General features: G+C 42.2%; 1 protein-coding gene across 1 annotated transcript in view; it reads left to right on the top strand.

Annotated features, from left to right (window-relative positions):
* Positions 1-27,890, top strand: part of Lonrf2 (LON peptidase N-terminal domain and ring finger 2) — a 41,210-nt gene that overhangs the window by 4,276 nt on the left and 9,044 nt on the right. The window contains exons 2-10 of the mRNA XM_031367282.1: positions 12,296-12,414; positions 15,835-15,957; positions 18,088-18,243; positions 18,989-19,193; positions 19,596-19,692; positions 20,366-20,480; positions 22,225-22,346; positions 23,007-23,165; positions 25,880-26,042. Coding sequence (XP_031223142.1) covers positions 12,296-12,414; positions 15,835-15,957; positions 18,088-18,243; positions 18,989-19,193; positions 19,596-19,692; positions 20,366-20,480; positions 22,225-22,346; positions 23,007-23,165; positions 25,880-26,042 — 1,259 coding nt within the window. The remainder of the gene's footprint in view (positions 1-12,295; positions 12,415-15,834; positions 15,958-18,087; positions 18,244-18,988; positions 19,194-19,595; positions 19,693-20,365; positions 20,481-22,224; positions 22,347-23,006; positions 23,166-25,879; positions 26,043-27,890) is intronic.

Here is a 27,890-nt window from a genome sequence, read left to right as displayed (position 1 = left end):
AACAGATACCATGACCAAGGCAACTGCTATAAGAACAGTATTTAATTGGGGCTGCTTACACGTTCAGAGGTTCAGTCCATTATCATCAAGGTAGGAATATGTAAGCATCCAGGCAGACATGGTACAGGAGGAGCTGAGATCTTCATCTAGAGGCTGCTAGCAGAATATTGACTTCCAGGCAGCTAGGATGAGGGTCTTAAAGCCCACACCCACAGTGACACATCTACTCCAACAAGGCCACACCTACTCCAACTGGGCTTTACCTTCTAATAGTACTACTCCCTGGGCCAACCATATACAAACCAAAACAGGGGCTATAACTCAGTGGCTAGGATGTCTGCTTATCGAGTGTTGGATTCAATATTCTATACCACACTTCTCCTCCCCCCCAAAAAAAATTGAAAAGGAAGAGAAGAAACAACTACCAGACACAAAAGCATTTTTACTGTGATTCCAATTGTTTGAGGATGATCACTACAGGGTGTAAGAGGTAAGAGTGGTGGTTATTTTAGGTAAGGAAAGTATTGAATATGAGAAAGCATGTGGGGACCTATGGGCAGTGATGCAGTTGGGGATGGAGATTACATGCATGTTAACTCTCTGATAGTTTCATAAACCATATAACTATGTCTTAAGCTTTTTTGTATGCATGTGTATATGCATGTATTTTAGAACTCAGTTTACAAGTTTAAAACCTTGACAATTTCAATCCATTAGTATGACAACTTATATTGAATATGTTCCATGTTAATGTTCTATTTAAAAAGTAGAAAATAAAGTCAGGTCTTCTGGTTTCAACATTCATAAGTAAAAAAGGAGACTCAGTGGTAGTGTGAATGCTTATTATTTATGAGACCATGAGTTCCATTCCCAGCACTGCACAAAGAAACATGCGCGCACGCATACACACAGACACACACACACACACACACACACACACACACACACTATTAAATTTTGTGGTGCATTAGCTCAAATTAGAGGTTTTGGTACAATAAGAAAGACCACAAATATTCGGAATTAGAGAGTTTGTGTTTGTAGCAATCATTATCACTCTGTCCCAAATACTTCTTTCTTGATTTCTTTCACAGACAAGGTAACATTCACCCACGTTACATAGAGGCTTTATGACTAATCTTTACCAATAAGTTGTGAATGTAAATAAATACATATGCTAAAGATATATATGAAAAGATAATGAGTTCAGTAGATAACTGGCTACACATACATACACACACATACATATACATACATACACATATACACATACAGAGACACACACATACATATACATAATACATACCCCCACACATATACATACATACACATATACATACACATCCACCACACATACATACATACACACATACATATATATAATATTTACCCACACACATACATACTTATACATATACACATACATACACACACAGAAACACACACATATATATAATACATACCCACACACATACATACACATGTATACACACATACACATACATATATGCACACATACACACTCACACACATAATACACATGCATACATGCACATACATACATACACATACATGCACACATGTGTACACACATACACATGTATACACACATACCTATACACACATACACATACATATATGCACACATACACACTCACACATACATACACATGCATACATGCACATACATACACATACATGCACACATATGTACACACATATGTATGTGAGTATGTATATGCTCACATATATATGCAAACATATACATGCTCACATTTATACATAAACACATACACACTCACAGCATACATACACACACACACACAAAGACTGGATAATCTAGGATAGTGTCTGATATTAGAAGTTAATTAGATGGGTTAAAAAACAAACAAACCAGACTGCACAGTTTGTATGCACAGTTTGGATGAAAATCCCTGACTTGAGTTGTGTTGGTTGGGTTTCTCTCAACTTAATGTAAGCTGGAGTTGCCTGAGAAGAGGGGGATATCTATTAAGAAAATTAGCCCATCTAATTGGTCCATAGACAAGCCCATGGAACATATTTTTAATGGATGATCATTTTGGAAGGGGTAAGCTCACTGTGGGCAGTGCTAGCCCTGGGAAGGTGTGTGAGCCAGAGAAGAGCAAGCCAGTAACCAATATCCCTCCATGGTTCAGCTTCTGCCTTGAGTTCCTACCTCGACTTCCCTCAATGGACTGTAACCTGGGATATAAAAGCCAAATAAACCCTTTCTTCCTAAAGCTGCTTTAGGTCATGGTCTTTATTATAGCAATACAAAGGAAACCAAGATACAAATAAACAGAATGTGTCCTTACTGGATCACAGTGAGACCAAGGGGGTGTGCTGGACACAAAGGGTTTGAGGTCTATGAAGCTGAAACCCTGGATGAAGAGTGAAGAGTGAAGAGAAAGGCCAGGAGGATACTTAGAGAATAAGAAAAGCCAAGATTTTCCCATAGTTGATGAAAAACTGTGACTCACCAAATCGTAAGGAAAAGTTTGAAAGCAGAGAAGACTGGCAGCCGACTTCCACACAAACCTAATGAAGCTGGAAGGTGGTGGAATGGTATCTTTAGATTACTCAAAGAATAAGCAAGTAGAGAATTTAAAAGCTTATCCAGAAGTTGTCTTCCAACCAGAAATGCCCTTCACAAATGGAAAGGAGGTTGGGATGCTGTAGGCCAAAGCTATGGGCAACACTGAAGGACACGATCAGTGTCAGAATTGGATCCTGTAGGATCCTGAGGGGAAGGCTTCACTGAAGAAAAGGGTCCCAAGTGAAAGGACTAAGGATGGCATGAAGATGAGAAATGTAACCCTATGAATGAAAAAAATGATGTACTGTGGCATTTATAACTCACTTCAAGGCAAAACATGGAGGGAGTGCAGAGCCAGGATGAGTGATACATACTGTGCAATAAATGTGCTGTCTTGGGTGTGATAACAGTACTAGATATCTACTGATCACTTTGTATATTGTATTCAATTGAACAACCTGCAAAAGGATAAAATGTTGCAATTTAAAAGCTCTAGTTGAAACAACAAATATCTAATCCATCTAAAAGGAAGGGAAATAAAGAGGCCACTGAGATGGCTCAGCTAGAGGGTAAAGACACCAGCCTAGGGAATCTGATTCTGCCCTCAGAGACCACATGATTGTAAAGGGAATGGGCTGCACTTAGTCAGTGAGCTGCACAGCAAGACAATGCCCTTCCCAGTCATATACATAAAATTATTATTTTTTTAAAGAACACGGTGGGAGGGAGTAAATGAGACACTTGGAAAAGCAAGGATTTACTTTACACTGTAACTGTAAAATATTGGACTGGACTAGATGGAGCCTGGCTATATAGTGCTTATCTATCAGACAGCTTTTGATAAAAAGACAAGAAGGTTCAGACTGATAATGAATGCATATAAAGACAGAAAGAGCTGTGATGTGACAAAGTCAGCATCAGGTACATTAAAGGTGAAGTGTGTTAAGAGGGCTGGAGGTGTTTAGGATTTCATTCAACAATGAAATGGCAGTGTTCCGTGTGTACCTGACACGTGTGACACACACACCAGGTGACAAAAGCAAAGGGAGATAATTGGTGAGACAGGGAAAGGAAAGAAGATAAAAGTATATGTTGGAGTAGACACTTTGGTGTTTCTATCTCATAGATGTTATTTCATAGAGAACCTGCAGAATATGGTACCTGTTCAAACTCTCAGGACCAGGGGCCTGTTGCTGCATAGGCCTACTCCTGTAAGATAAACTCAACGGATATTATACATTGAAATTAAGCAGGTTGAGTTATCTGAACCCTAAACTTAAAGGAAAAATTAAGCGACAGATGAGCACACTGTCTTCAAACGTTTGGAAATGAGGAAGTGTGTAACAGCACTTCTCTTACTCTTGATTTTGGATGCCATGACAAAATACCACAAAGTAGCCAATTTGTGGAAGAAAGACATTGGATTGGTTTCACATCATGGTGAAGACTAAGAAATCCACAGTACCAAAGTGCTACCTAGTATCTGCTGAGGCACTTGCTCGGTTGTAGCAGAGGCATTCCATGGGGAGGCGTAGCAGGGAGCACAGAGCTTGCTAAGATGGTAACTAACTTGCCCTGTAATGACCTCATTAGCCTGTTTATCAAAGCAAAGCCCTCCTGGCCTGATCTCTTCAGTAGGCCTTACCTCTTAACACTCCTTAACAATACTGCAGAATATCAATGTAAGTGTAGGGACTTCCAACCATACTGTTAGAAGTGGGTCAGATAAGAAATCATGATTAAAATAAGGAAAACTTTGGCTTGGATGGTAATGAAGGCATTCTATTGAGCTGGTGAGATGAATCAATGGATCAATCATTTGTGCCAAGGCCTGGCAATCTCACGTGGGCCCTCAGTTCTTACAGGGCTTCAGGAGAGAACAAGTTCCCAAGAGTTGTTTTCCAGCATCCACATGTGCATGGTGATGAGTGCATATCCAAATTCTCTAATCAATAGTTAGAAAAACATAAACATTGAAAACAAGATACCACTGTTATACCAAGGTTGGCTGCAAGTCTGAACTCCTGGCTCCTGTTCTGATGCTGGAAAAGGAAAAGTAAATTGAATTCAAAGAATGTGGGAAGAAGGGGGGAAAGAGTTAACAGCAGAAATTAATGGTAAAATCAAACCAACCAACCAACCAAACAAACAAAACACATCATCAAGTGCTTCTAAACAAGCAGAGCTGCCAAAAAATATCCCCACGCTGAACTGAACGGTAACCCTGGAGGTCAGCACATCCCAGGGAGAGGTTAAGCTTTGTAGACCAACTCGCATATACACTTATGGGGAAGAAAGGGGGTGCAGAGAATATTGTGGTGCATCTTTAAAACACCACAGAAAATGATGAGTAAAAAGAAAAACTTCTAAAATTTGTTTAGGAATGCCCACCAAGTCTGCGAAGCTGTAACAGGCTTGATATAAAAACCAAGTCTCCCTATGCTGACAAACTGAATCTTCCTGAAGAAGGGACAGAGGTGCTCAGTGTCATGTCTGCTACCTAGCATCAAACCTAAGGTGCTAGCCAGTGCCCCAAGGGGAAAATAAAAAAGGTGTTAGACTGGAAAAATTAAAACTCTCACCTGCAAGTGCCTTATCGGCACACCACAGCAGAACTACCAGAAATTCCAAGAGAATTATCAAGATTGTTGAATATAAAAGGTCAGTATAGGAAGATCAATGATGATTATGTCTGTGATGAAGAACAAATAGAAAACAAAAATTAACTGCAACAAATTCCTCAGAAGTCTGAAATGACCGGAAAGTGTTTGCATCATCTGCTAGTGGAGTCACAATGGTGGTCACTCTTACAGGGATCTGCCAAGTGAGAGCACGCACAAGAAATGAGGAACTTGTCCTGAGAATGGCCTGGGTGGTGATCTCAGGGTTACTCGAGTAAAAGTTCAAAATCCATATTTAAGATGTGTACTTAGTCCTACATCACCCTGAGTAGGCACCTGAGAGTGCTGCCACTCACCATTGCTGTTCCCAGGGACTCAACCCAAGTTCTACAGCTTTAGATGTCAGTTAATTGAACCTATTTTAAATACTGTGGTTCTCTACTCTGCTTGTCTCACACATTCAACAGCCTTTACAGCGGAACAGTGACTCCAATCTGCCTGTGCTTGTCACCAGGCAGGCTTACTCTGAGCAGCTGGAGGATGGCCAATTAAACTCAAAATACAGAATACACATTCTTCTGGTTGTCCACAGGCAGTGTCTCAGGAGGCCTCCTGACACCTTCTTATAGTGGAGTTAACTGATGACCCTTCTGAAATTTGGGTCAGTGACTTGCCAGGTGTGCACGTAAGATTTCTAACATACGTCCCCTCCACACAAAAGAATTAAATGTGGCTCTTCCTCTTCCATTGATTTTTGAGTGACAGTTTCCCTTGGCTTCATCAGTTCCAGTCTCCCTGATTAGAAGATGGTTTGATTCATTTGATATCTGTGTGAGAAGTGAGTCTCACTAGTTTTGGACTCCAAGAGAAGCAGCCTTTGGAATGGGAAGAGTAAACCTTAATGCTTTGTTAGAAAAGAGAGATCTGAAAGAGCAGAAAATTATCCTTAACCCAGTCAACCTCAGGATGACGCTAGCCTATAGCTAGTGTAAGCAGAGGGATGGTGGATTTCAAATCCAGGTCTTGCATCTTGAGGGCTGTGTAACTTGTTACAAACTGGCCCAGGAAGAAGCACAAGGGTAATCTGAAAGAAGCTGTAATGTTGCTGAGGGGTTGTCATCTTCCAGCAAGGCATGAAGACTTTCAGAGCTTGATTCCTTTATATCCCAGACCATAGAAAACCACAGGAATATTTACATCTCCTTTATTGAGATAAGATGTGTGAACCAATCTTATGCATGTGCATAAATGATAAATCCTGAGTGAATGTCTTAGTACCTGAGTCAAGCAGCCTACTCTAAGAAGACGAGGATAATTCGACATCAGACAAGTCACTTAGCATAATCCACTGAAATAGGTCGAGGAAGACACAGTACTTCCATCTCTCAGATTCTGCAACTGCCTCCTGGAACATAGCACCCCATGCTAGGAATCTAGGATTCAAGGTAGCCTGGCTAATTTTATCAGTGATTGGATGTAATCTTTAATGTTAAGATTTTATATGTATGGATGTTTTATAGGTATGTGGAATGATCCGTGTGAGGGGTTAGTGAAGAACACTAATTAAACCAATTAGAAGCATATGAATTCCTTTTTATGCTAGTGACCAAGAGCCAGCTCATTTATCAGAGTCTCTTGGTGCAAAAGCTTGAGGGTACAGCATTTTTTAAAGACAGAACACACAATTACATCAGTTTTTTTTAAGGGTAGGAACAGCATCTGTATTTTTACAGAGCTTAATGGTATTTTTCCAGGTATATTTCCATGGCAATTATCTCTAATTAACACTTATACTTCTTTATTTCAGTTTTATGTTTTAGCTGGCACAGACATCAGTTGTTCTGGTTAATACATCTGGACATGGTCAGGGCATGGACAGTCCCACTAAAAGCACTGCCGTGGTGACTGTGGCTACTGGGATTGAAGACCGAGAAATGTCTCCAAATAAAATCAGGACAAAATGGCACCACCTTAGCTCTTTCCCGCATATGAGTATGTTGTGCCATTGGATGCCAGAAGAGGGTATGGCCTCTCCAGGAACTGGAGTTAGAGATGGTTGTGAGCCACCATGTGGGTTCTGAGAATTGAACCCAGATCCTCTGGAAGAGCGTCCTGTGTTCTTAACTACTGAGCCATCTCTCCAGCTCTAGACTTACATAGTCTTTTAAACTTAAGAATGGGTAGCATGAGGCTCTGGATTAAATCTCTGAGGGAGGGGTGAGGGTCATCTCAGTACTTTATAGCATGCAACTGAAGGAAATGGGTTGGAAATAGTACAGTAGAAGAAAGTAAATTGTCCGCACACAATATGGCTATGTGAAAAACCCAAGAGAACCAGCTGGAACCAGCTGTCAGACTGTCAGGATCTAAGAGAAATGAACACAATGGGCACAAGGCACAGGACCCATGAATTTGTCTCTGAAGCTCAGCTTGTAGTTCCAGCAGAGGGTGTAGGACCCAAGGATTTGTCTCTGAAGCTCAGCTTGTAGTTCCAGTAGCATCTTTTGTTAGATTTCTAAAAACCTCCAAAGGAGAGGTATCAAAATGCATGTAATTGTACAGCTAAGGAACTTTTACCTAATCTTTCAGTGAGAAATTATTAGTCTTCAGTTATATTTCTGGTATAACAGTGTGCTTTAAAAAAAAAAAAAAGGCAGGTCCAATGAGAAGAATTAATAATTGTATGCCTTCTAGGTAGTAACAATTCTCAATTTAAAAATGTATCCTTTTTCTTTCTTTCCTTTTTCTTTTCTTTCTTTTTTCTTCTTTTTTCTTTCTGATAACCCACTAAGCTCAATTAATGTTACTCACATGTACATAGAAGATATTGTAACTGTTACAGCTCTGAGAGCAAAGGCATCCTGGCAGTCAGAAACCAAGGGATACCACAGAGTCAAACCACACAACAAAGCTCATACAAGAGATTTATTGGGAAAGCACAGAGGGTGGCTGCCTCTGAGAAGCAGTAGAGAACAGAGCAGGGAGCAGGCATTATATAGGGTTTCTGCGGGGGGGGGCTTATATGAGGGGAATGGAATTGGTGGAGTTATTGGGGGGAGCTCCCACGGGGGGGGGGAGAATGGAATTGGTGGGGTTATTGTGACCAGATCCTGGGGCAAGCTCAGGAATTGGTGGGTTTTTTGAGCTCAGGGATTGGGGGGTTTTTAGTTTGGGATTGGTGAGATTTTTGAGCTAGAGATTGTTGGGATTGTTGAGCTAGGGATTGGTGGAGTATTTGAGCTCAGAGATTGGTAGGATTTTTGAGCTCAGGGATTAAGGGGATTTTTGATAGGTAGATTTTGGTAGGTTTTCAATCCCAAATGTAGGCTCAGAACTTTTGCCCTGTAGTCCCCTCTGTTTTGTTTATTATTAGTAAACAACCAGGGGTTGAGAAAGCATTATCATTAGACTACTTCCTGCTGACTGGGGGCATCAAAGTCCTTGGATCTAACTTGACCTTCAGTATCAGAATATGATTGGCAGGCACAGGCCTCTGGCTCTGTAGCCAGGGGCTACTAATTCTGTGACAGCAACTGATTAAAATTCTGGTTAGAAATCTTTGGGTCTATTGTTGAAGAAATCTAGACAAGACGTTTATAAGGCAGAATGTGGCTAGTAGGATTAAGGAAGGGGGGAGTCAATTACGGGTAGCATCCAGTTTTACTTTGGACTGCCAGTGATCCACTGGCCACAGGCAACAAGCCCTTTCCTACATTTGTTTTGGAGATCTTCCTGGAACTGTCCAATCTTGTCTTTGACTATATCAGATTGTGTAACACAGAAGCAACATTTCTCCCTGAGGAAGAGATAAAGACAACCTCTCTCTGCTGTTAGTAAATCTAATCCTTGCTGATCTTGCAGCACTAGGGCAGCCAGTGAGTCTGTTTGGCTCTGGAGGGAAAGGATGGTCTGAGCCACTCACTGGGTGACCTCAGGAAAATCTGTAGTAAATAGCTAGGGACCCTGTTAGTCCCACCCACTGCTCAGGTGGTTGTATCCAGGACTGTGAGAAAGGATAGGACCTAAACCACTCATTTCACTTGCAATCTGCTATAAGCTCTGTGATAGGAACTGGCAAGAGTTCTTCACTGGGTACCACCCCTAGTTTTTGTCAAAAGAACAGCAGGGCATAAGACCACCCAGCAGGTAGGCCGTCATAAACTGAGTGCTGCAAAGATCAAGGTATTGTGAACATTCAGACGTAAATGGCAGGGTTATAGAGAGTCTAGTAGTCCATTGGGTGAGGCTACAGATTGTCTGACCTAGGAGGGACACACAACCAGAATTCCAAAGCAGCCAGTAAGTGTCCTGTTACGTAGCTGATATGTAGATGTTAAAGTCTGAAATGAGAGATGAAATGACCATGAGGGCAAAGAAGAGGGATCAGTATCATCTAGGAGGGATAAGGTTAGGGACGTAAGGAAGAGGGATCAGTATCATCTAGGAGGGATAAGGTTAGGGATGTAAGGATCTTTGAGGAGTGTTAGAGCACATCTTCTATCCTGTCTACACCCAGGAGTTAAGAGAATGGGGTGTATACTCTGTATTTTGATCATGCTTGATGGACGGCTATGATAAATGCATTCCTGTAACTCCCATCTCCCAGAGAGAGAGAGAGAGAGAGAGAGAGAGAGAGAGAGAGAGAGAGAGAGAGAGAGAGAGAGAGAGAGAGAGAGAGAGAGAGAGAGAGAGAGAGAGAGAGAGAGAGAGAGAGATAGATCTCCCCAGGAAAAGTCTTCCCATATAACACTCACCTGCTCACTCTTGTTTCTGATAATACAGATCTATTGTATAAGATCTAATACAGATCTATTTGGTATAGAGAGAATATTTCTCTTAAGGTTCAAAGCTCTTCCAACACCAAATCAAGTGAAAATGTTTATGTTAGTTATGATCCACAATGAGACCTTATATGTTCCATCTTTGACAATGTATATATACAGACTGAGAAGTGCTCACTGACAGAACCCATAGGCAAGTGTTGTTTAAAGCTTTTTGTTTATGTGTATGGCTGATTTTCCTTCATGTAAATCTGTGTACCACATGCATGTCTGGAGCCCTCTGTGGCCAGAAAGGGCATCAAATATCTTGAAACTAGAGTTATAGATAGCTGCTATGTGGGCTCTGGAAATCGAACCTAGGACCTCTGTAAGCATATCCAGTGCTCTTAACCTCTGAGCCATCTCTCCAGCCCCAAGTGTATTTTTTTAAAACATTTTCTCTATTCTTGAGAATCTGTACATGAATACAGTAGACTATGATCATATCCACTGCCATCTCCCTATTCCAACTTCATTAATATCCTTCCCAAGTTCATGGCATCTACAGGCTGCAGTGACATTTTTCCTCCCCATACCCTCTCATTCCCCCTTAGGATACCTTTTAGAAAACCTCCAGCCTCTACACCTGGTATCCAACATGAAGGACTCTAGACTTGTTCACTTTTGCATTCAAACTTGGCCTCAAGACCCCTTAGATAACTGATCCAAATGGCCACCTAATGGCACCTAGATCTCAATATTATCTGAGACTTTTACAAATGCTGCAGCCATAGGGGAAATGGAAGGAGATCCCATTGATCCAAGTTATCTCTTACCTCCACTCCAAACCATCCTTCCTGTTCCCTGACAAAGCTCCTCAGACTTCATAGCTAGAAGATAGCCCATGACAGACCAAAGGACAGACACTGACAAAATCCACATTGTTGAACCAGCAAGTTTTATTGTGATTACTTACAGGAGTGGAAATTACTCAAAGACAGGTCCTGACAGTTTACTTTTCTGTTGAATTTTCTTGGTGTGTGGCATGTGTGTATACAAAAGAACCAGTGTCTGCCCAAGACACCCTAAGACCAAATTCACAGCACAAGGAGATCTATCTGCTTCAAAGGGCAGGGACAAAGGGGACAAAGATGGGACCTAGAAGAAGAGGAAGAAGAGGAAAGTGGCAAGGGAGAGGAGGAGGAAACCAAGGACCACTTCTGGATAGAGATGAGACAGACATGGCCCATAGGCAAATGACAGTTTATAAAGGTACAAGGAGAAACCCCGGGTGTTTAATTTTAATTGGGCATGTTAATTAGGTGAGCCTAAGGGTGCTTCTGATTGCCAGCATTCAGTAATTTGACAGCTGGGCCTTGGTTGTCAGTCTCAGGAAGAGGAAATGGCCGAATAAGGAAATGGATATTAGGGGGCTAGCTTTAGAAATGTAACCTAACAGTTTTAAGCAAGGCAGAGGGAATGAGAGAAGAGCCACACTCACTATGCTCGGGTCTAGTGGAGCCCTTCCTTAGGTATATGCCCATGTGTGTGTACAGTGTAGGTGCATGTGAATGTGGAGGCCAAACATTGGTGTCAGCTGTTTTTCTCACATGCTCACCACTTTATTTTGAGGCGCAGTCTCTTCCTGAATCCAGGTGTCCATGACTGAGGACCAACAAGCTCTGCTTTACCTCCCAGTGCTGTGACTGCAAGCGTGTTCCAGTGCACCTGCCCTTTTCTTTTTTTAACTTCAGTGCTGGGATCCAAGCTGAGGTCTTTATGCTTGTGTGGCAAGCACCTCACTGACAGAGCCGTCTCACTGCCCCCTCTGTTATTTTTTTAAAGCATGGATTTCTTAGCATGCTTCCCATGAAATGTATTTAAGGTGTCCCTTTAAAAATACCTAATTATGCAGCACAGCTTTCTCTGGTACAAAACAGTTGAGTCTAGAAGTGTTTCATATTTTCAATGCTCTCTTTTCTCTTTTTAAGTTGAGTGTCTTCCACCTCTAATTTAAAAATCCAAAGTCTGCAATACCCTCCAGCCTGAAGCTCAGATTCGAATGCATTTTAGATATGGTTAAGGAAGTCCTTGATTTATTATTGGACATTGCGCTAGTGTGCTTAAAGGAACCGTCCATATTAGTTTTTCTTGATGCATTTTGAAGTCTAATTAAATTTGTTTCTGTTTTCCTGAAAGAAACTGTGTAACTTATACCCATTTAACAAGTGAACTCTACATATGAGCACTGGGAGGAGTTGCTTCAGATTTGTCTCTGTGCTTATTTTCTAACAATATTTTTAATGGCTGGAAGCAATGTATTTTAAAATGTAGTCATTTATATTTGTCCTGTCTACCAGCCCCTGATGACAACTCACTATTGCTGCTGCGAGCTGAGTTATACTTAACCATGAAGAACTATGAGCAAGCCCTGCAGGATGCTGAAGCAGTTTGTCAGAGAGAACCTCTCCTGACCAAGGTGACTTATGCTTGCCAATTGGCCTTGGTGAAGATATGTCTGATTAAGGTTATGGGGTGTATGTGTGTATGTGTCTGTCTGCCTGTCTGTCTGTGCATACATGTGAGTGCATGCACGTGTGTGCGAGTATGTGTATGTGAGTATGTGTGTATATGTGGGATAGTGTATGTGAGTGTATGTGCACTGTGTGAGTATGCATGTATGTACATGTATGTGTGTGTGGCTTTACATGCATGTGAATGTGTGTGTATTTGAATATGTATGTGTACAGATGGGATTGTATGTGTGTGTGAGTGTGTGTGCATTGTGTGTGCATGTGTGAGTATGCATGTATGTATGTATATGTGTGTGGCTGTGCATGCATGTAAGTGTACACATGTGTGTGTGTTTGAATATGTATTTGTGAATATGTGTGTGCATGTGGGATTGTGTGTGCACTGTGTGTGCATATGTAAGTATGTGTGTACATGTATGTGTATATTTTTGTATGTGCATGTGTGTGTTTATGTGTGTATGTGTGTGTATAGTGTATATGTGCATGTGTACCATCATACTCACCTGTGCAGGTACAGGTCGAGGTCAGAGACACTGAGATGGCTGCCTCATTGCTTCTCCACCTTCTGTTTTGATTCAGGGTCTCACTGAGCCTCAAGCTCACTCATTAGATAGGCTGGCTGGTAAGCAACCCCCTGGGGTCCTCCTGCCCCCCTCACAGGATGCCTCACTCCCAGCTGTTTTCACATGGATTTTTAGGATCAGAACTCAAGTCCTCACACTTGTACAGCGAGCACTTTGCACACTAAGACATCATCGCTGCCCTAGGTCATGGTATTTTACTCATAAGTTAGCATGATTGTGATGAGGCACCTGAAGATAGTGCATATCTTATCTATGTGATGGCCTATTTGATAGTCTCTATGTTATAGTGGTCTGAATTGAGCAGTTATTTCATACTAACTCTAGTCTACTAGACCAGGTTTATTATCCCTGGATTCAGACAATGCTTAATCAGTAGTGTGCTCTTCTCTTGCTCTGACTTGCGAGTGTGCTTTACTCTGTGTACTGTTTAGCTCAATAGTGTGCACTCAACACAGTCTCGGAATTGTTATTCCAAATGCCTGGGAGCAGATGAACTTGGGGATTTTGAATACTTTCATATTTTGAGGATAAGTTCCATATATAATGATACACCCAAGGTGAAGAAAATTATAAGCATTGCTTGATGCTTTATATACAGCTTGCAAAAGTAATTAAGACTTTTATATGGCTTCATACAGTATTTTAAAAACTTTGTGCATGAAGCAAAGCTTTATGTCTTGGGACTTTCTGCTGGTGACATTAAGCCCGTGCTGAAGATGCTTTGCATTTTGGGACATTTCCAGTTTCACAGTTTGGAGTTAGAAATGTCTGCCCTGTATAGATAAATTCAAAAGTTACATGAAATTAAAGAATTGGAGAAAAATATGATACCTTTTGAATAACAAGAAACCCAACAGGGAAACTGACCTCAAAATGACAGTTGAAAGTTACAAGTTGGTAAATAAATGAATAGCACATTGTACTCAGAAGGTGATATACATGGTAGTCACAGAGAAAATGAAAACCCAATCTAAGTAACAGAATAGAAAGAAAAGTACATTAGTTCTGTGGGCAGTCAACATGGGAACAGCAAGGTGGATGGTTGAGGTTTTATGAGGAATCACGAAGGCCTGCTGACAGGGGAACAGCAAGGTGGATGGGTGATGTCTCATGAGGAATCACGAAGGCCAGTCAACATGAGAACAACATATTCAAAGTAGAAAGGAAAAATATCAGTGTGCCTGCAAAGCAACACCCACGAAATGGAATCTACTAGAAATGCACACCAAATGTGAAGACATGGGAAGATTTAAATGGCTTATAAATGTAGTTTGAAAACACAGAGTGTGCAAAAATTAAATGGCCATATGATCTCAGAGCATATCAGAAGACACTAAAGGAATATTTGAGACACACCGGGAGATGTCATCTCAACCTAATTGGCAGTTGTAAAACAATGCCTTTATATAGCATACGTATCCTTTAATGCCTGTTGGATCCAATGTGCACAAAACAGTATTATGATTCAAAATATTGAAATCGTCAAATGAAGGTTCTCTCAAAACAACTAAGATTATAAGTTAACAAGAGCAATAAAAAGCTAGGAATCTCTATGTGTCTGCAACTTGTTTCTTAAACAGTCCTTTGGACAGAGACAGAATCAAAAGGAACTAGCCAACATTTAAATTAATGATAAAATACATTATACATTTAGCCTCTTAGATGTAATTAAAGCCGTTCTTAGAGGAAATTTATATTATTGTCATCTCCTATTAAAGGAGAAAGGTCTCAAATCTAGTCTCTTAACTTATGAAACTAGATCAAAAGGAGCAAATTAAAACCAAGGTGAGGGACTGGAGGTGTCCTGGTGGGTAAGAATGCATGCCGCTTTTCCAGGAAACTTGAGTTTGGCCACAGTGGGTGGTTCACAACTGCCTTCCATTGTAGCTCAGGGCATCCAACAACAACAATCTCCAGTATCTTCAGAAACCTGCACACGTATGGCATATAAACATAGACAGTCACATGCAGACACATAAATAAAAATAAATCTTATTAAACCAAGGTGAACAAAAGGAAATACATGTAAGACTGACAGTCAACAAGTGGAACCAGAAAACACTCATTATAAAAACAAGAATTTGGTGAGTAGGTCTTCAAACTTTTGAAACTCCTGATCTTCAGAAGATATTGGTGCAGAGAAGAAAGAGTAAGCACACATTAGGGGCATAAGAGGTGATCCTACCAATTCAGGAATAATTCCCACAACTGGTTAAATGGCTAAGGAATTTGAGCAGGCATTTACTGAAAAAGATGTGAGAATATCAAATAAATGCCAAAAAGATGCATCACTCTTAGTCCCATGCCACTCATTGGCCTCTGAGCAACTACGTCTGAGCATATACACATGAATACATCTAAAAATTGGTAAATGTTAGGATATATAAACATAAATGTTTTCTTTATTATAGTTTATATTTGGCATAAATGTAAAATGATATTCTGTTCAAGATTGCTTTAGCTATTCAAGAGTTTTTATAAATTAAAATGAATGTATAAATATCATAATAAAATTAAGTTGACAGATTCTTTTTCTTTCTTAGCATGTCCTTTAGAACTTCTTTGGGCACATATATCAGTTACAGACAGGCATCCCTGCATTCTGGTTATAGATGTTTTTATTAAACAGTGAATCTTGCCAGTTAACAAGACAGGAAGATACAGGATAGACACATCTATCTAATCAAATTCTTCTAACATACTTTCCAAGGCCGTTGTAACCAGATGTATATAATCTTGCAGTGTTTTAAAATGTATTTCTTTGTCTTTGGGTAAATCCAGGGGCACCATATAAAAGCGCAGATTCTTTCTGGATTGGGAAGAAATAGAGAGGTGTTAAAAGAATTTATCTACTGCCTTGCTTTAAATCCTGAGTGCAACTCGGCGAAGAAAGAAACGCAGAAGGTATGCATTGTCATAAGCAACTTCCCCCTTGGGTATCACATGTGACATGTGGCTTTGTGCCATACGGGGAGCCCTTGCCTGTAAGAGCAGCAAACGTGATTTCAAATGCCTGTGACGGTATAATAAACAGCACAGTGATAATACGCTCCACATTTGATAACTTCTAATTGAGTATGCAGCAGTGTGTCTGATGAGGCAGTGCACACACACCCTAGTTGTGATGAGAGATTGGCAGGAGAACCACAATGCAGTACAAGGCTGTGGAGATGGAGCATTAATCCTAGCTAGGGCTTTTGAAGGGCCCTGTAAGAGGCACTGTGACACTTGTACAGTTTACCCAGCAGACTCACCTGTGAGTCTGTGCAGTAAGGCTTTATCAGCATGGTGCACACATATACCATTGCATCCTGCTTAGATAGGACGCCATCCTTGCCAAAAGGCTAGATGGTATTCATGGCCTTTACATAGCATTTCCAGTGACTGGGGGCTTTTGCCAGTGTTTCCTGTGCTAGCATGGTTTCACTTAAGCAGCTACCCATACGTCTACATTTTAATACCTGCTGACTAATACATTTTCTTTTGTGGTGCTTTAAAACACAAGTCAGTTTTCCCCTCCACACGTGTGAGAAACCACCTTAGATTTTGGTTTTTTGAGACAGGGTTTCTCTGTGTAGCTCTGGCTGTCCTGGAACTCACTCTGTAGACCAGGCTGGCCTCAAACTCAGAAATCCGCCTGCCTCTGCCTTCCAAGTGCTGATATTAAAGGCGTGCGCCACCACTGCCTGGCCTGCCTTAGATTCTTAAGAACAGCTCTTTCTTTGGTATGTTTTCTCACAGAAGAGGGTTTCTGCGGTCTCCTCCCTGTGAGCTTTCTCTCTCGTTTATCCTCTGGCTTCATCATCTACATCTGGCAGCCACACGCTGAAGTTTTCCGTCCCTGTGTTCACGTTGGGAAATTCACTTGCATCTTACCCATAAGACCACACCATCTGATCTCTTTAGAAATGTAGTCAGCTGAAATAAATAGGCATGATTTGTCTAAAGCAGAACTTCCAGGGAAGACACAGTTCCTTCTTGTGCTGTTGGCTGGTGTCTGCTGCTGACAGGTGTCTGGCCTCTGTGGCAACTTGTGGCCAATAGAGTCAGGGTTGAGCTCCTCCATCATGCTCACCGGACCCACAGAGCTCTTCCTCTGAAAGTGTGTCTCTCCTAGCTGACCCTCGCCCCACTGCTGTGAGAGTCAGAGCAAACTCAAAAGGAGCATGAACGCGCAGGTCCCAGGATTTTGTAGATTCTTGTCTACCTGGTACTGCTTAACATGTGAAGTTTCTCCCCTCCAGCATTCTCTGGCTGATGGACAGGCGTTATCACAGAATTAACATTAGTCCCCTGATAAGCCTGAAATGCAGTCCTGGTCCCCACGGCTATGCTGCAGCCACAGCAGAGCCATGCTGTGACTGACATCCCCTGAGGCTTCACTGCTTGCAATTACGGAGGCTATTTGCCACCACACCAGCAATGCAATGGTGAAGAGCAGAGAAAGAGATTTAAAAAACAAAGCTTGTCTATGCTTTTTCCGGTGCTGTTCACTTCTCATTTGCATTAATCCCTTGGATTCAGCTGAGTCTGCGATGCTTGGCAGCCAGAATGCCTAATTGGCCTCACTTCCCCAGTTGGTTATGGCGCATAAATCTTGAGCCAGAATTCTGGCCTGTTACCAGATGCTCCCTGGCCCATACACAGAGCAGCACTCTAGAAATTCCCAGTCCTGTGGGTGATAACATCTTGGATTTAATCTGAGATCCCTACAGACTCTGTAGCCTTCAACTGTGACACTTTGGGGTTTGGTGTAGCTCATAGGAACCAGATAGAAGACAGACTGCTCATATTTGATAGGACAGATGGAAAGGGATTGGAATACATAGTTAGTAATACATTGTCTGTCTGTGGTTTCAAAATGTTTAAAATTTGAAAGATTGGCAGGTGGGGTATGGGAATTCTGCTTTTTCAGTTTGCAGGGGAGGGGGATGTCTGTTTGGCTTCTGTTGACTCTGAACCATTAAAATGTGTTAGAGACTTTTTCTTCCAGGGCATTTGACTATGTGTTTTCTGTTTTTGAAATTTTTATAGGTAATATGTGAGGTGTTCTTTTCGGCTTCAGAAAATGAGCATCAAAACTCAACATCTTCCACTGAAACTGGACCAAAGGCCCTTTGTGATGGCCAGGCGAATCCCCAGTATCCTCTGGAAGAGGCAGGCGGTCAGGCTAATGCAGACAGTCCTAAGGTGTGGAGTGCATGTATTTGCCACTGGGTTGCCTACTATGTTGGTGGTTCCTTGTGTGTCATGGCATCCCATGGGCTAGATGTGACTAGGTAAAACTTGTAAGTGAAGTCATTGGAACTAATGGGACAGTGATGGAAATTCTGGAGCCCCTCCAAACGTCTCCATACATTTTGGAACATCTCCAGAACATCAGAAGACTTGATACTATTTCATCTTAGAGAAAAGAAAGCAGTGATTGGTCTGAATGTATGATGTATAATTTATACATCGATACATATGCTACCGATGTGAAGATTGCTCTTCCCAGAAAGAAGTTATCTTGTGTTTTACCATGAAAGGTGTAAAGCATTTCTGATTAGCCAATAGAAAAAGCCAATCTTGTGAAGAGCACAGTCCCTCTTTTCTTCCTCAGAGATCTGTTTTGTGCATGTAGAGACTAGGGATAAACACTGGGTGTCATCTTCTGTTGTTTGCACTTCTTTTTGGAGACAGGATTTCTTACTGATCCTAGATTATGGGTAGTGTTCCCTGGCCTGGCTGTCTCCCTGGCACTAAGGTTACAAAACCAGATGCTGAGGATCCACCCAAGGCCTCACATTTGCCCAGCAAGCACTCTACCCACTGCTGAGCCATCTACACAGTCCCTTTCCAAAGATTTCTAAGAAGGCTAATGCATGGTTTAGTTTGGTTTCCTTGTGTCTCATGGTTCTTGAATACTCAGGACTCTCTTTTTCTACTTAAACAGACTCCATCTGAGAAGTCAGAGGTACCCCCGGATATCAATTCTTCAGTTTTATATTTTATTCTGGGCCTCCACTGTGAAGAGGATAAAAAGGCACTGGAAGGCATTATCCCAGTGGCACCGAGTGGTACCTTGAAGAGGCAGCTTCCCAGTGATGCTGAAGATGATGAGCTCAATGCGAATACCCCTGAGAAGATTCCCAAGAAAGGTCAGCAGGCTGCTTCTGGATGTTGTGTTCTGAAGTCAAAGGGATAGAGTATTAGTACCCAACTGATCTTAAAAGAATCTCCACATAAGTAAAGTCCATAAGGAAATGAATATACCAGTTTATTTTCTAATTTTTTAGGGACTTTATATGGAAAAAGAAAACACTTAGATGAAATTTTAACTGTCCTGAATGTGTACCAACTTGATCAATTCTTCTTTTATATTTGCTGGACTATGAATATATATGATATTATATGTATGTATATATATATGTACATATACATATAAATCAGTATCATTTGCTAACACTGTTGTTGACACTTTTTATCCTGAAGAAATAAATTCATTGTATAGTGTCTCTCAGAAGTTCAGATGTCAGTTATAACGTTTGAAACTTTTTCAGATGCAGATGCCGCACCTCAGAGGAATGCGAACCCTCTAGAGGAAGAGCCAGAGTTCACAATTGATGCGACTGACTTTGAGTGTGCACTGTGCATGAGGTAGGCTGGTACAGAATGTGTGCAGCTCTTTAAAAATAGTAAGCCTTTCTGAATTCTATGACTGTGTGCAAGGAATTACTAGTGAACACACACAAGTATATCCCCTAAAACGTGTGTGTTTATTTCTTAATTTGAGTTACTATTGCTATGGTAAAACACAATGCCAATAATCAAGTTGGGGAGGACAGGGTTTTTGAGCTTACACTACCAGATCCTAGTCCATCACTGGGGGAAGTGAGGACAGGAACTCAAGCAGGGCAGGAACCTGGAGGCAGGAGCTGCTGCAGAGGCCATGGAGGGGTGCTGCTTTCTAGCTTGCTTTCCATGCTTGCTCAGCCTGCTTTTTATAGACCCCAAGGATGGTTCTGCCCACAATGGCTGACCCCTGCCATATCAAGAAAATGCTCTTGTTTACAATCTTAATTGAGGCATCTTCTCAATCAGGGTTTCTTTTTCTCAAATGACTCTAGTTGTGTCAAATTTAACATAAAATTAGCACAATATGTATCAGCAGTTATTGATTTATTTTCTAAGAATACAATGAAGACATAAAGGAGAGTGGACATGAGTGACTCCTGGGCTTGTATGGAAGCTGTGTGAGGCATCCTTTTAAAACAGCTTGCTTCAAAGTGTGTTCTGGACATGTCTTTCTGAAATCTCATGATCTTCCCAGGCTGCTCTTTGAACCTGTCACTACACCCTGTGGACATACATTTTGCCTCAAATGCCTTGAGCGCTGCCTGGACCATGCCCCTCACTGTCCGCTGTGCAAAGACAAGCTTTCAGAGGTGAGTGGCTCCCGGGATGAAACCTCTTCCTGTGCTTTGGCGGGTGCATCATGCTTTCCTTCCACCGCCTGCTGTTAAAGTCAGATGTATTTGATCGAAGATGGGCCCTTTCCATGTCGTTCATAAATCAAAACACATAAAGAAGCATTAGATGCAGAAGTAGCTAAGTATTAAAGTAATTTCCAAGTATAAATCATCAAGTTAGATTGAAAACAGCTAGGAGAATATATATGTGGAGTATACATCCACTCCAGACGGTGCGATACATTACAGTGCATTGAGTGTGTGTCTGGGTTATTTCCTACTGCTACCAAGTCTCTTTTATGCCCTTTCCAGTTAGTTGTTACTGTGTTTGGTCTGAAACCAAATTCAGTAAAATGTAGGGTATATAGGAAGCTATTTGTTGCTATTTATCCAAAATGTAATCTCTTGAGTCCGTTTGTATTGAACATGCAGATAAGATAGAGGGCATTGCAGAGCTGTGTGCTGTGTGCTGGCTCTGTTGTTCTCATTCACTGTCCATGGTGTAAATTCTTTAGCCTCTTGGAAGGGTAAGGACTTCTTTTACACCCTCAAGTGAGACTGGCAATCTTTGTTTTAATTATATTCCAGGCATATGCAACCTGCAATCGCTAGAGTAATGTGTTTCCCCCCCTTTCTCTCCCTCTAACACTAAACACACACGGTAAGACACACTCATATGCCTAAATTAACTTTTTAAAAAAATCTGACATGGTAAGAGAGGGTGTTAAAGTGAGGAAAAACTTAAAGTGATTGTAAATTTTTAATTCATTCCCAAAACATGTTCAAATAAATCATCACCATGAAGACCTGTCTAAATGAGTACATGCTTATGTTACTAAGCTGCAGCATACATGCTTCTGTTAGGAAGTTGCCATGTACATGTTTGTGTTACCAAGTTGCATGACATATTATTCAATCACATACACACTGCCCCTTCTGAACTTTTCAGAGGTCACAGGATGGTTATCAGTGTTGGACTATGTACATATGTGATGATCTTAGGCAAATTCTGAGCATGTGTGGTGGTTCATTAGGGAGTGTCTCTATGGTCTTCCCCAAGCTTTTATCATCCCTTGCTGACAGGCACATCTGCCCTTATGCATGCCTGTTCCTGGGGTCCAGGGGCCTGGAGATGGCTCCTTTATGCCTATGAAAACAAAAAGCTTGCCCCAAGACCATTCATAACACAGGCATTTTACTACTTTTTCCACTATCTCAGGAGAAGGTGTGCAAAGAAGGAAAGCCTGGCACATACACGGTGAATGTGGATGGAAACATCACAGTAGTAGCCATGGCTCTGTGGGCTAACCAGAATGGTGGTGGTTGTTTTTGTTGTTGAGATAGGTTCCTCTGTGTAGCCCTGGCTGTCCTAGGACTCACTCTATAGACCAGGCTGACCCTCACACTCAGAAATCCACCTGCCTCTGCCTTCCAGGTTCAGGAATTAAAGGTGTGCACCAGTACCACTAGGCACAGTAAAGTTTTTCAAAGAGAAAAAAAGAAACATCCTGTAGGTTTGGTAACTGCAAGCCCCTTAAGGACAAAGATGTCCAGACTCCGGTTTTTATTGGATAACCAGAGAGTGCTAGTGACCCAAACAGCAAATGCCAGGCAACCCTTTCTCTCATGTACAAATCCTGCAGGCCACACGCAGGGCTAAGCTTTGTCCTTCAGGATGAATTAACATTTACCATCATTTAACATACCTTTTCTGTTATAGTTGTTGGCAACCAGAAATTTTAATGTAACTGTTCTGACTGAAGAACTGATATTCCGATACTTATCTGATGAGTTAACTGACAGAAAGAGGGTCTATGATGAGGAGATGTCAGAGCTGTCCAAGTAAGTGCTTGCATCACATGAGCTTGGTCCTTGGTGCAGAATAATAAGGAAAATCTTTGTGAATATGAGCCAAGCCTTAGATTTTGTTTTGCTTTTTTTCCTAACAGAATTTTTTGGTCTTTGAATGGAAAAAAAGTTAGTTGTAAAATATATGTGGAAATTTAATTGTAAGTAATTGTAAGAAACATTTCAAAATATATTTTTGGAAAGTTATATATTTGTTTTCTGTATCTAAATAACTTTCTGAATGGAAAGATGAAAGTCTGAATAGCAAACAGGATTGTGACTCATGATTTCCTGTCTGTAGCCGGTTAACGTTTGGTGTTTCAGTACAGACCTGGCCAATCATTCATTCTTGCTTGTGTCTGTTATGTGGCTTTTGCTTTGTGAAGTATTTTTATGGATGATTCAACTATAACCTTTACAAGTACAGTAGTAACTCAGGATGCTGTCTCTCATCAAATTAAATATGGCAGACTTGGCTAAAATCTGGCTGAGCAGAGACCTATCTCATGCCAGGATCCTTGGCAGTCCCTGCTCGCTCAGCCCTGTGTCAGGCTCAGATTTTATTTGGTTGGCAGGTTTGGGTATTGTAGCAGCTTCTTGCTTCTGCTCTGAACAGCTTACATGTCTAAGTCAACATTTCCTCTCACTCTGCAGTCTGACCAGAGACGTGCCCATCTTTGTGTGTGCTATGGCCTTCCCTACGGTTCCCTGCCCTCTCCATGTGTTCGAGCCCCGCTACCGGCTCATGATAAGGAGATGCATGGAAACTGGCACCAAGCGATTTGGCATGTGTTTGTCTGCGGAGAATGCAGGGTAAGGAACAGCATCTTGAAGATCCTAATGAAGTCCTTGTCTCCTTCTTTTCTTGAAGAACAACTATGCTTGGAGACCCCCCTTTTTTTTTTACCAATTACTTCCACAATGTATAAGCTCAAGGCTAGCCAAAATACCACCCCACCTTTTCTAGTGTCATCTCTGCCCTTTCTGTTTACCCTTTTGTCACAGTCACAAGTCTACCTCCGTGTTATCCTCCCCCCCCCACCTTCTGCCTGCAATTCTCTCCTTGCTCCTCTATGCACAGAGCTCTAGTCTAGAAGAAAAAATGCTTACACCATCACTGAAGGTTTGCTCAGTCTCCAAAGCTCTAACGTTTTCGATCTCATGCAAACTGTGCCAGGTGATGTCACCTCTTGTTGCACCACATCAGTTGCCTGGAGAGGATGCTACAAGGCAGCAGGCAGCTGGAACTTGCCTTGGAGTCTTGAGTCCTGTCCTGTCTTAAAAGAGGCCTTATCAGTGCTGTGTGGGCATGGCCATGATGAGGTTACACATCCAAGTGCCAGCTGGTGGTGCATCTACTTTTAGAGGACTCTGGAGGGGAAAAAGCCACCTCCTTTATGCTGACACCTGCTGCAAGGGAAGCTGGGAAGTGTAGCCTGTCCATGTGCCCAGGAAGAAGAGGAGAATATATTATAAATGCCACTCAATGATTTCTACCATGAATACTCAGGGACAAATAGTTTTTAAGAGAATATACATATATGAAGAAAATCCTAAGACTACTTGAAGCTGTGCCTGAAAGACCATAGAGGCTAACACTTGGACCCATAGAAAGGCCATTTCTATCCAACTAACTCATTGCATAGACATCCCAAGAGGATTTTGTTTGCCCATTTCAGAATCAATGTGACAGGGAAAAGACTGAGACCAGATAGTTTTGAATAAATCAAATGACCAGAAGGAAGGACCCTCCTATAATATCAGAATCATAAGCCATAGTCAACAGACCTGTGAAACAGAACATGGGGGTCAGAACATAGCTGCTCAAATATGAACTCCAAATGTGTATATAATTGCTTGAAAGAGAGAGACTATTAAGGAGTAAGGTATAGTCTAAATAGGACAACAAAGTTCTCTTCCCTGTAGTATGTATGTTTTTAACAGATCATTGCTATGAAAACCAAAAACATTAGAAAATGTTTTTAAAAATTAAGAGAAAGTATAAGAGATAATTTTCAGAATTAGGAACAAGCCAAGTTTTTTTTATATAAGACACTGAGTGTGCACAGTAGCAGGTAGGGGATTAGTGAATCAGTGTATGTTACAGTTTGTCTTATCAAAAGTCAGTGGAAGTGGGGTGACAGAGCTCTGTCAGCTACACTGAGAGAGTGAACACTGGGGAGTAAGAAGAAGCCCCCAGATACATGATGAACTGTGGTCCTCAAACACGTCAGAGAGCAGAGGGCACTCAGGTCCCTCTAGAAAAGGATGAGAAGGGAGCTAGGGAGATCAGAGTGTGTGTTCCACTAGTGTTTAAAGGCACATTGATGGCCTTTTGTGGATCAGCATGAGACCACACATCTGCTGGGAGCTGCAGGCAAGAGAAATTTGCATCACTCATGGGTTCTTGTCTGCAGACAGGATAGGATGTTCATGGATGGGACAGGCTCTGCAGCTGAGGCAGACACAGGAGAGCTGACATTCAGAGGTTGTTTGTGGATAGCTAGGAAACATCTTCAGGGTGCCCCCACATCTACTGCAGGCAGGAATGACATAGCTCTGTGGGGTGACCAAAAAGAGAACAATTTTATTAGATATAAAATTGGTTTGTGATGTGAGAATCCAGATACATCTTTAGTTTGGAGATACATAGTGCAGTTGGTCATGAGAAGAATATAGGAAGCAGGCATCTTAGGGTCCATATCTTGACTCTAAATCTTACTGTAATCTTAATAAGCCTCCATGTTCTGTGAGCTTGAGCAAGTACATGCTATATAATGCTGTGTGTACCACCATGAAACACTGTGCAGTGTACATCAGAATGGTATATGTACTATCAACAAATCACTGATAAGAGTTTTAATAACGAGCGTGGGTAAGCACTCTAGAGAAGGCGTTGCAGTGAGAGTAGATGCAGCTATGGATGACATCCTGCGTAGCCCAGTGTGTGATAGAAGCAGGCAGGACAATGTGGAGGATCCGAGGGGGCAGAGAGCACAAAAGAGCAGTAGAAGATGTTAGGTCAGTGGCACAGAGTGTGCTCACTGGTTACGGCCACCTGGAACCTATCTGTGGTTTCTAGTGGGATCATGTGTGAGTTTCTGGTGAGGTAGAAAAGGGAAGAAGAGAGACCAAGGCAGTGACTATAGACTGCCTGCCTTAGGACTTGGCTTGGGACAATGTAGGTGAATGTGGGGGATGCTCTGGGGGCAGGAAACGTCAGCACCTGAGTGGCACCAAATTCTGTGTGTACTAGTGCCGCTCAGATACTCTCTGCCAACAGGGCCTGGCCAAGCTGCTAAAGTACCACATTTAAGATTTGGTCTCATCTCATAGCCTCCATCCCCAATGCAGGCAGTACTCAACAGAAGGACACATTATCTCTTGGGAGAATGATCTTGCTGATCTGGTGCAGAGACCCCCATTTGTTCACACCGACTTTACACCCATCTAAAAGCAAGACTTCAGAGGAAAATGGAAGCATCTGAATTTTAAAGACCATTGTCTGTTCCCTAACTCTCTTTCAGGATTTCAGAGTATGGCTGCATGTTGGAGATAAAGGACGTCAGGACTTTCCCTGACGGGAGCTCTGTCGTGGATGCAATTGGGATTAGCCGCTTCAGAGTCCTAAGCCACCGCCACCGAGATGGCTACAACACAGCGGACATTGAGTACCTGGAGGATGAGAAGGTGAGGATCATCAGCATCCCTCATCCTGTGCTTGTCTCCGCTGTGGAAAACATCACTGGGTTTCTGCTTACAGGGTTATGTCCTCCTTAACCCAGCACTTGACCTGTTACTCTCTGTGCATTCTTACCTGAGTTAGATCCGGTAGAGAAGTCTCCTAAAATACAGTACTGCCTTTAGGGAACATGAGCCCATTCTCTATGTTTGATATTCTACCTTGGGGACTTGCCTATAAAGGCCAGATGTTGGGCTCTGGGCAGTGGGGAAATAAAGGGATGGGGAGAGACCGGTGTCTAGCCAGAGCTCGTAGATACTGGACAGGCAGACAAGGGAGACTGCCACACCCATGCTCTCCACGCTAGCCCAGCGTCTGACTGTGGGAAGCCACAGGACCCCAGTCCACAGGTGTGGGACGGAGCACTCGGGGGTTCCTGGGCCTCATGGAGGCCAAGGACAACAGGTTCTAGCTCTTGGGTATTGCAGGACTTGGAGGAAGAGCTGAGAAGGGGATTGGGGGGGGGCAGTGGCCCCGGGCCGAAAGGAAAAAAGGGGGCCGGGTGGGGAGAAGGCACTGGGTGGTTCTGGTCCAGGTAAGAGTCCTTGATCCAGTCTGGCAGCTGGAAATGCTGGGAGGCCTTCCTGAGGGTATATTAGATGTGACTCTTTAGGGGAAGGCCTATTCCATTGTTCCAGCACTGTGAGTCTAGATGAAAGGAGGCAGTCTATGGTTTTAGAGCTTTATTGTAGAAAAGAGAGACAGAGACAGAGAGACAGAGAGAGAGAGAAAGAAAGAAACAAAGAGAGAGAGAAAGAAAGAGAGAGACACAGAGAGAGAAAGAGAGGAGGTAGAAAAGTAGAAAGAGAAAGAGAGGAGGCCAGCCATGGCCACGTGGAGAGAGGGGAAAGTAACGGGGAGAGAGGAAGCAAGAGGTGAGAGTAAAGACAAGAAAGAGAGCAAGAGCTTAAGAGAGAGAGGAGGAGCCTAGCAGTCCCTTTTATAGTGGTCTGGGCTACCTTGCTGTTCCCAGGTAACTGTGGGGCGGAGCACACCTGGTTGTAGTCAGGTGACTGTCTGGGTGGAGTCCAGCCAGAATACCAGGAGCTTGGGGCATTGCCTACTTGACTGATCTATAAGATAATGGAGTTGAGGGCTTGTACACCTAATGTCTAGGGGCATAGCTCACTGTTCTGTCCCTTGTAGAATTTTCTACTGGGTCTCTGGAGTAAGCCTTGCTCAACCAGAGCACAGACTGCCTTTCACAGCCCAACAGCCAGATACTTCCCAGCTGACATTCTGTCTCTGATTCCTTCATCCATAGAGTCTGTCGATGGTGCACAGAAATCATTGCAAAATAAATTATGCCTCTAGAGAAAATGTGTAGGCATGTTTGCCTTTTCACTATTCCTTAAACCACATGGCTTAGCTGTGTGTAGCACACATCTGTAGCCCAGGAGTCTCTAGATTGCTGAGGAAGGAATGGCTGAGCCCATGTTTGAGGCCAGCCTGGGCAACTTATCTTGACACTATTTCAAAAACCAAACAGTAGATCGTAGAAACTTTCTATTCAGTCAAGTAATCTATAGATGACTCAAGATGTAAGATGCATGGACATGTGTTTACTATATGCAAATAGTACATCATTTCGTATGGAGTTGGGCATGTGCCTACAGGAGATACCCCCTGAAACTCAACTCCCATAGAAACTGAGGGATGATTGTGCTTTAGGCCCTGAAAGTCACATGGTCTCTCCTACAACTAGTAGTCTCTGTTCTTAAGATTAAAAGGCAGCAGTGGACCATACAGAAATGAGTCTGCTAGACTACTTTTCAATACAAGGTTACTTATAAAAA

This window comes from Mastomys coucha, unplaced genomic scaffold (assembly GCF_008632895.1).
Source record: "Mastomys coucha isolate ucsf_1 unplaced genomic scaffold, UCSF_Mcou_1 pScaffold14, whole genome shotgun sequence".
NCBI lineage: Eukaryota > Metazoa > Chordata > Mammalia > Rodentia > Muridae > Mastomys > Mastomys coucha.
Note: the sequence above shows the minus strand (reverse complement) of the source record. Positions and strands in the feature narration are given on the sequence as shown.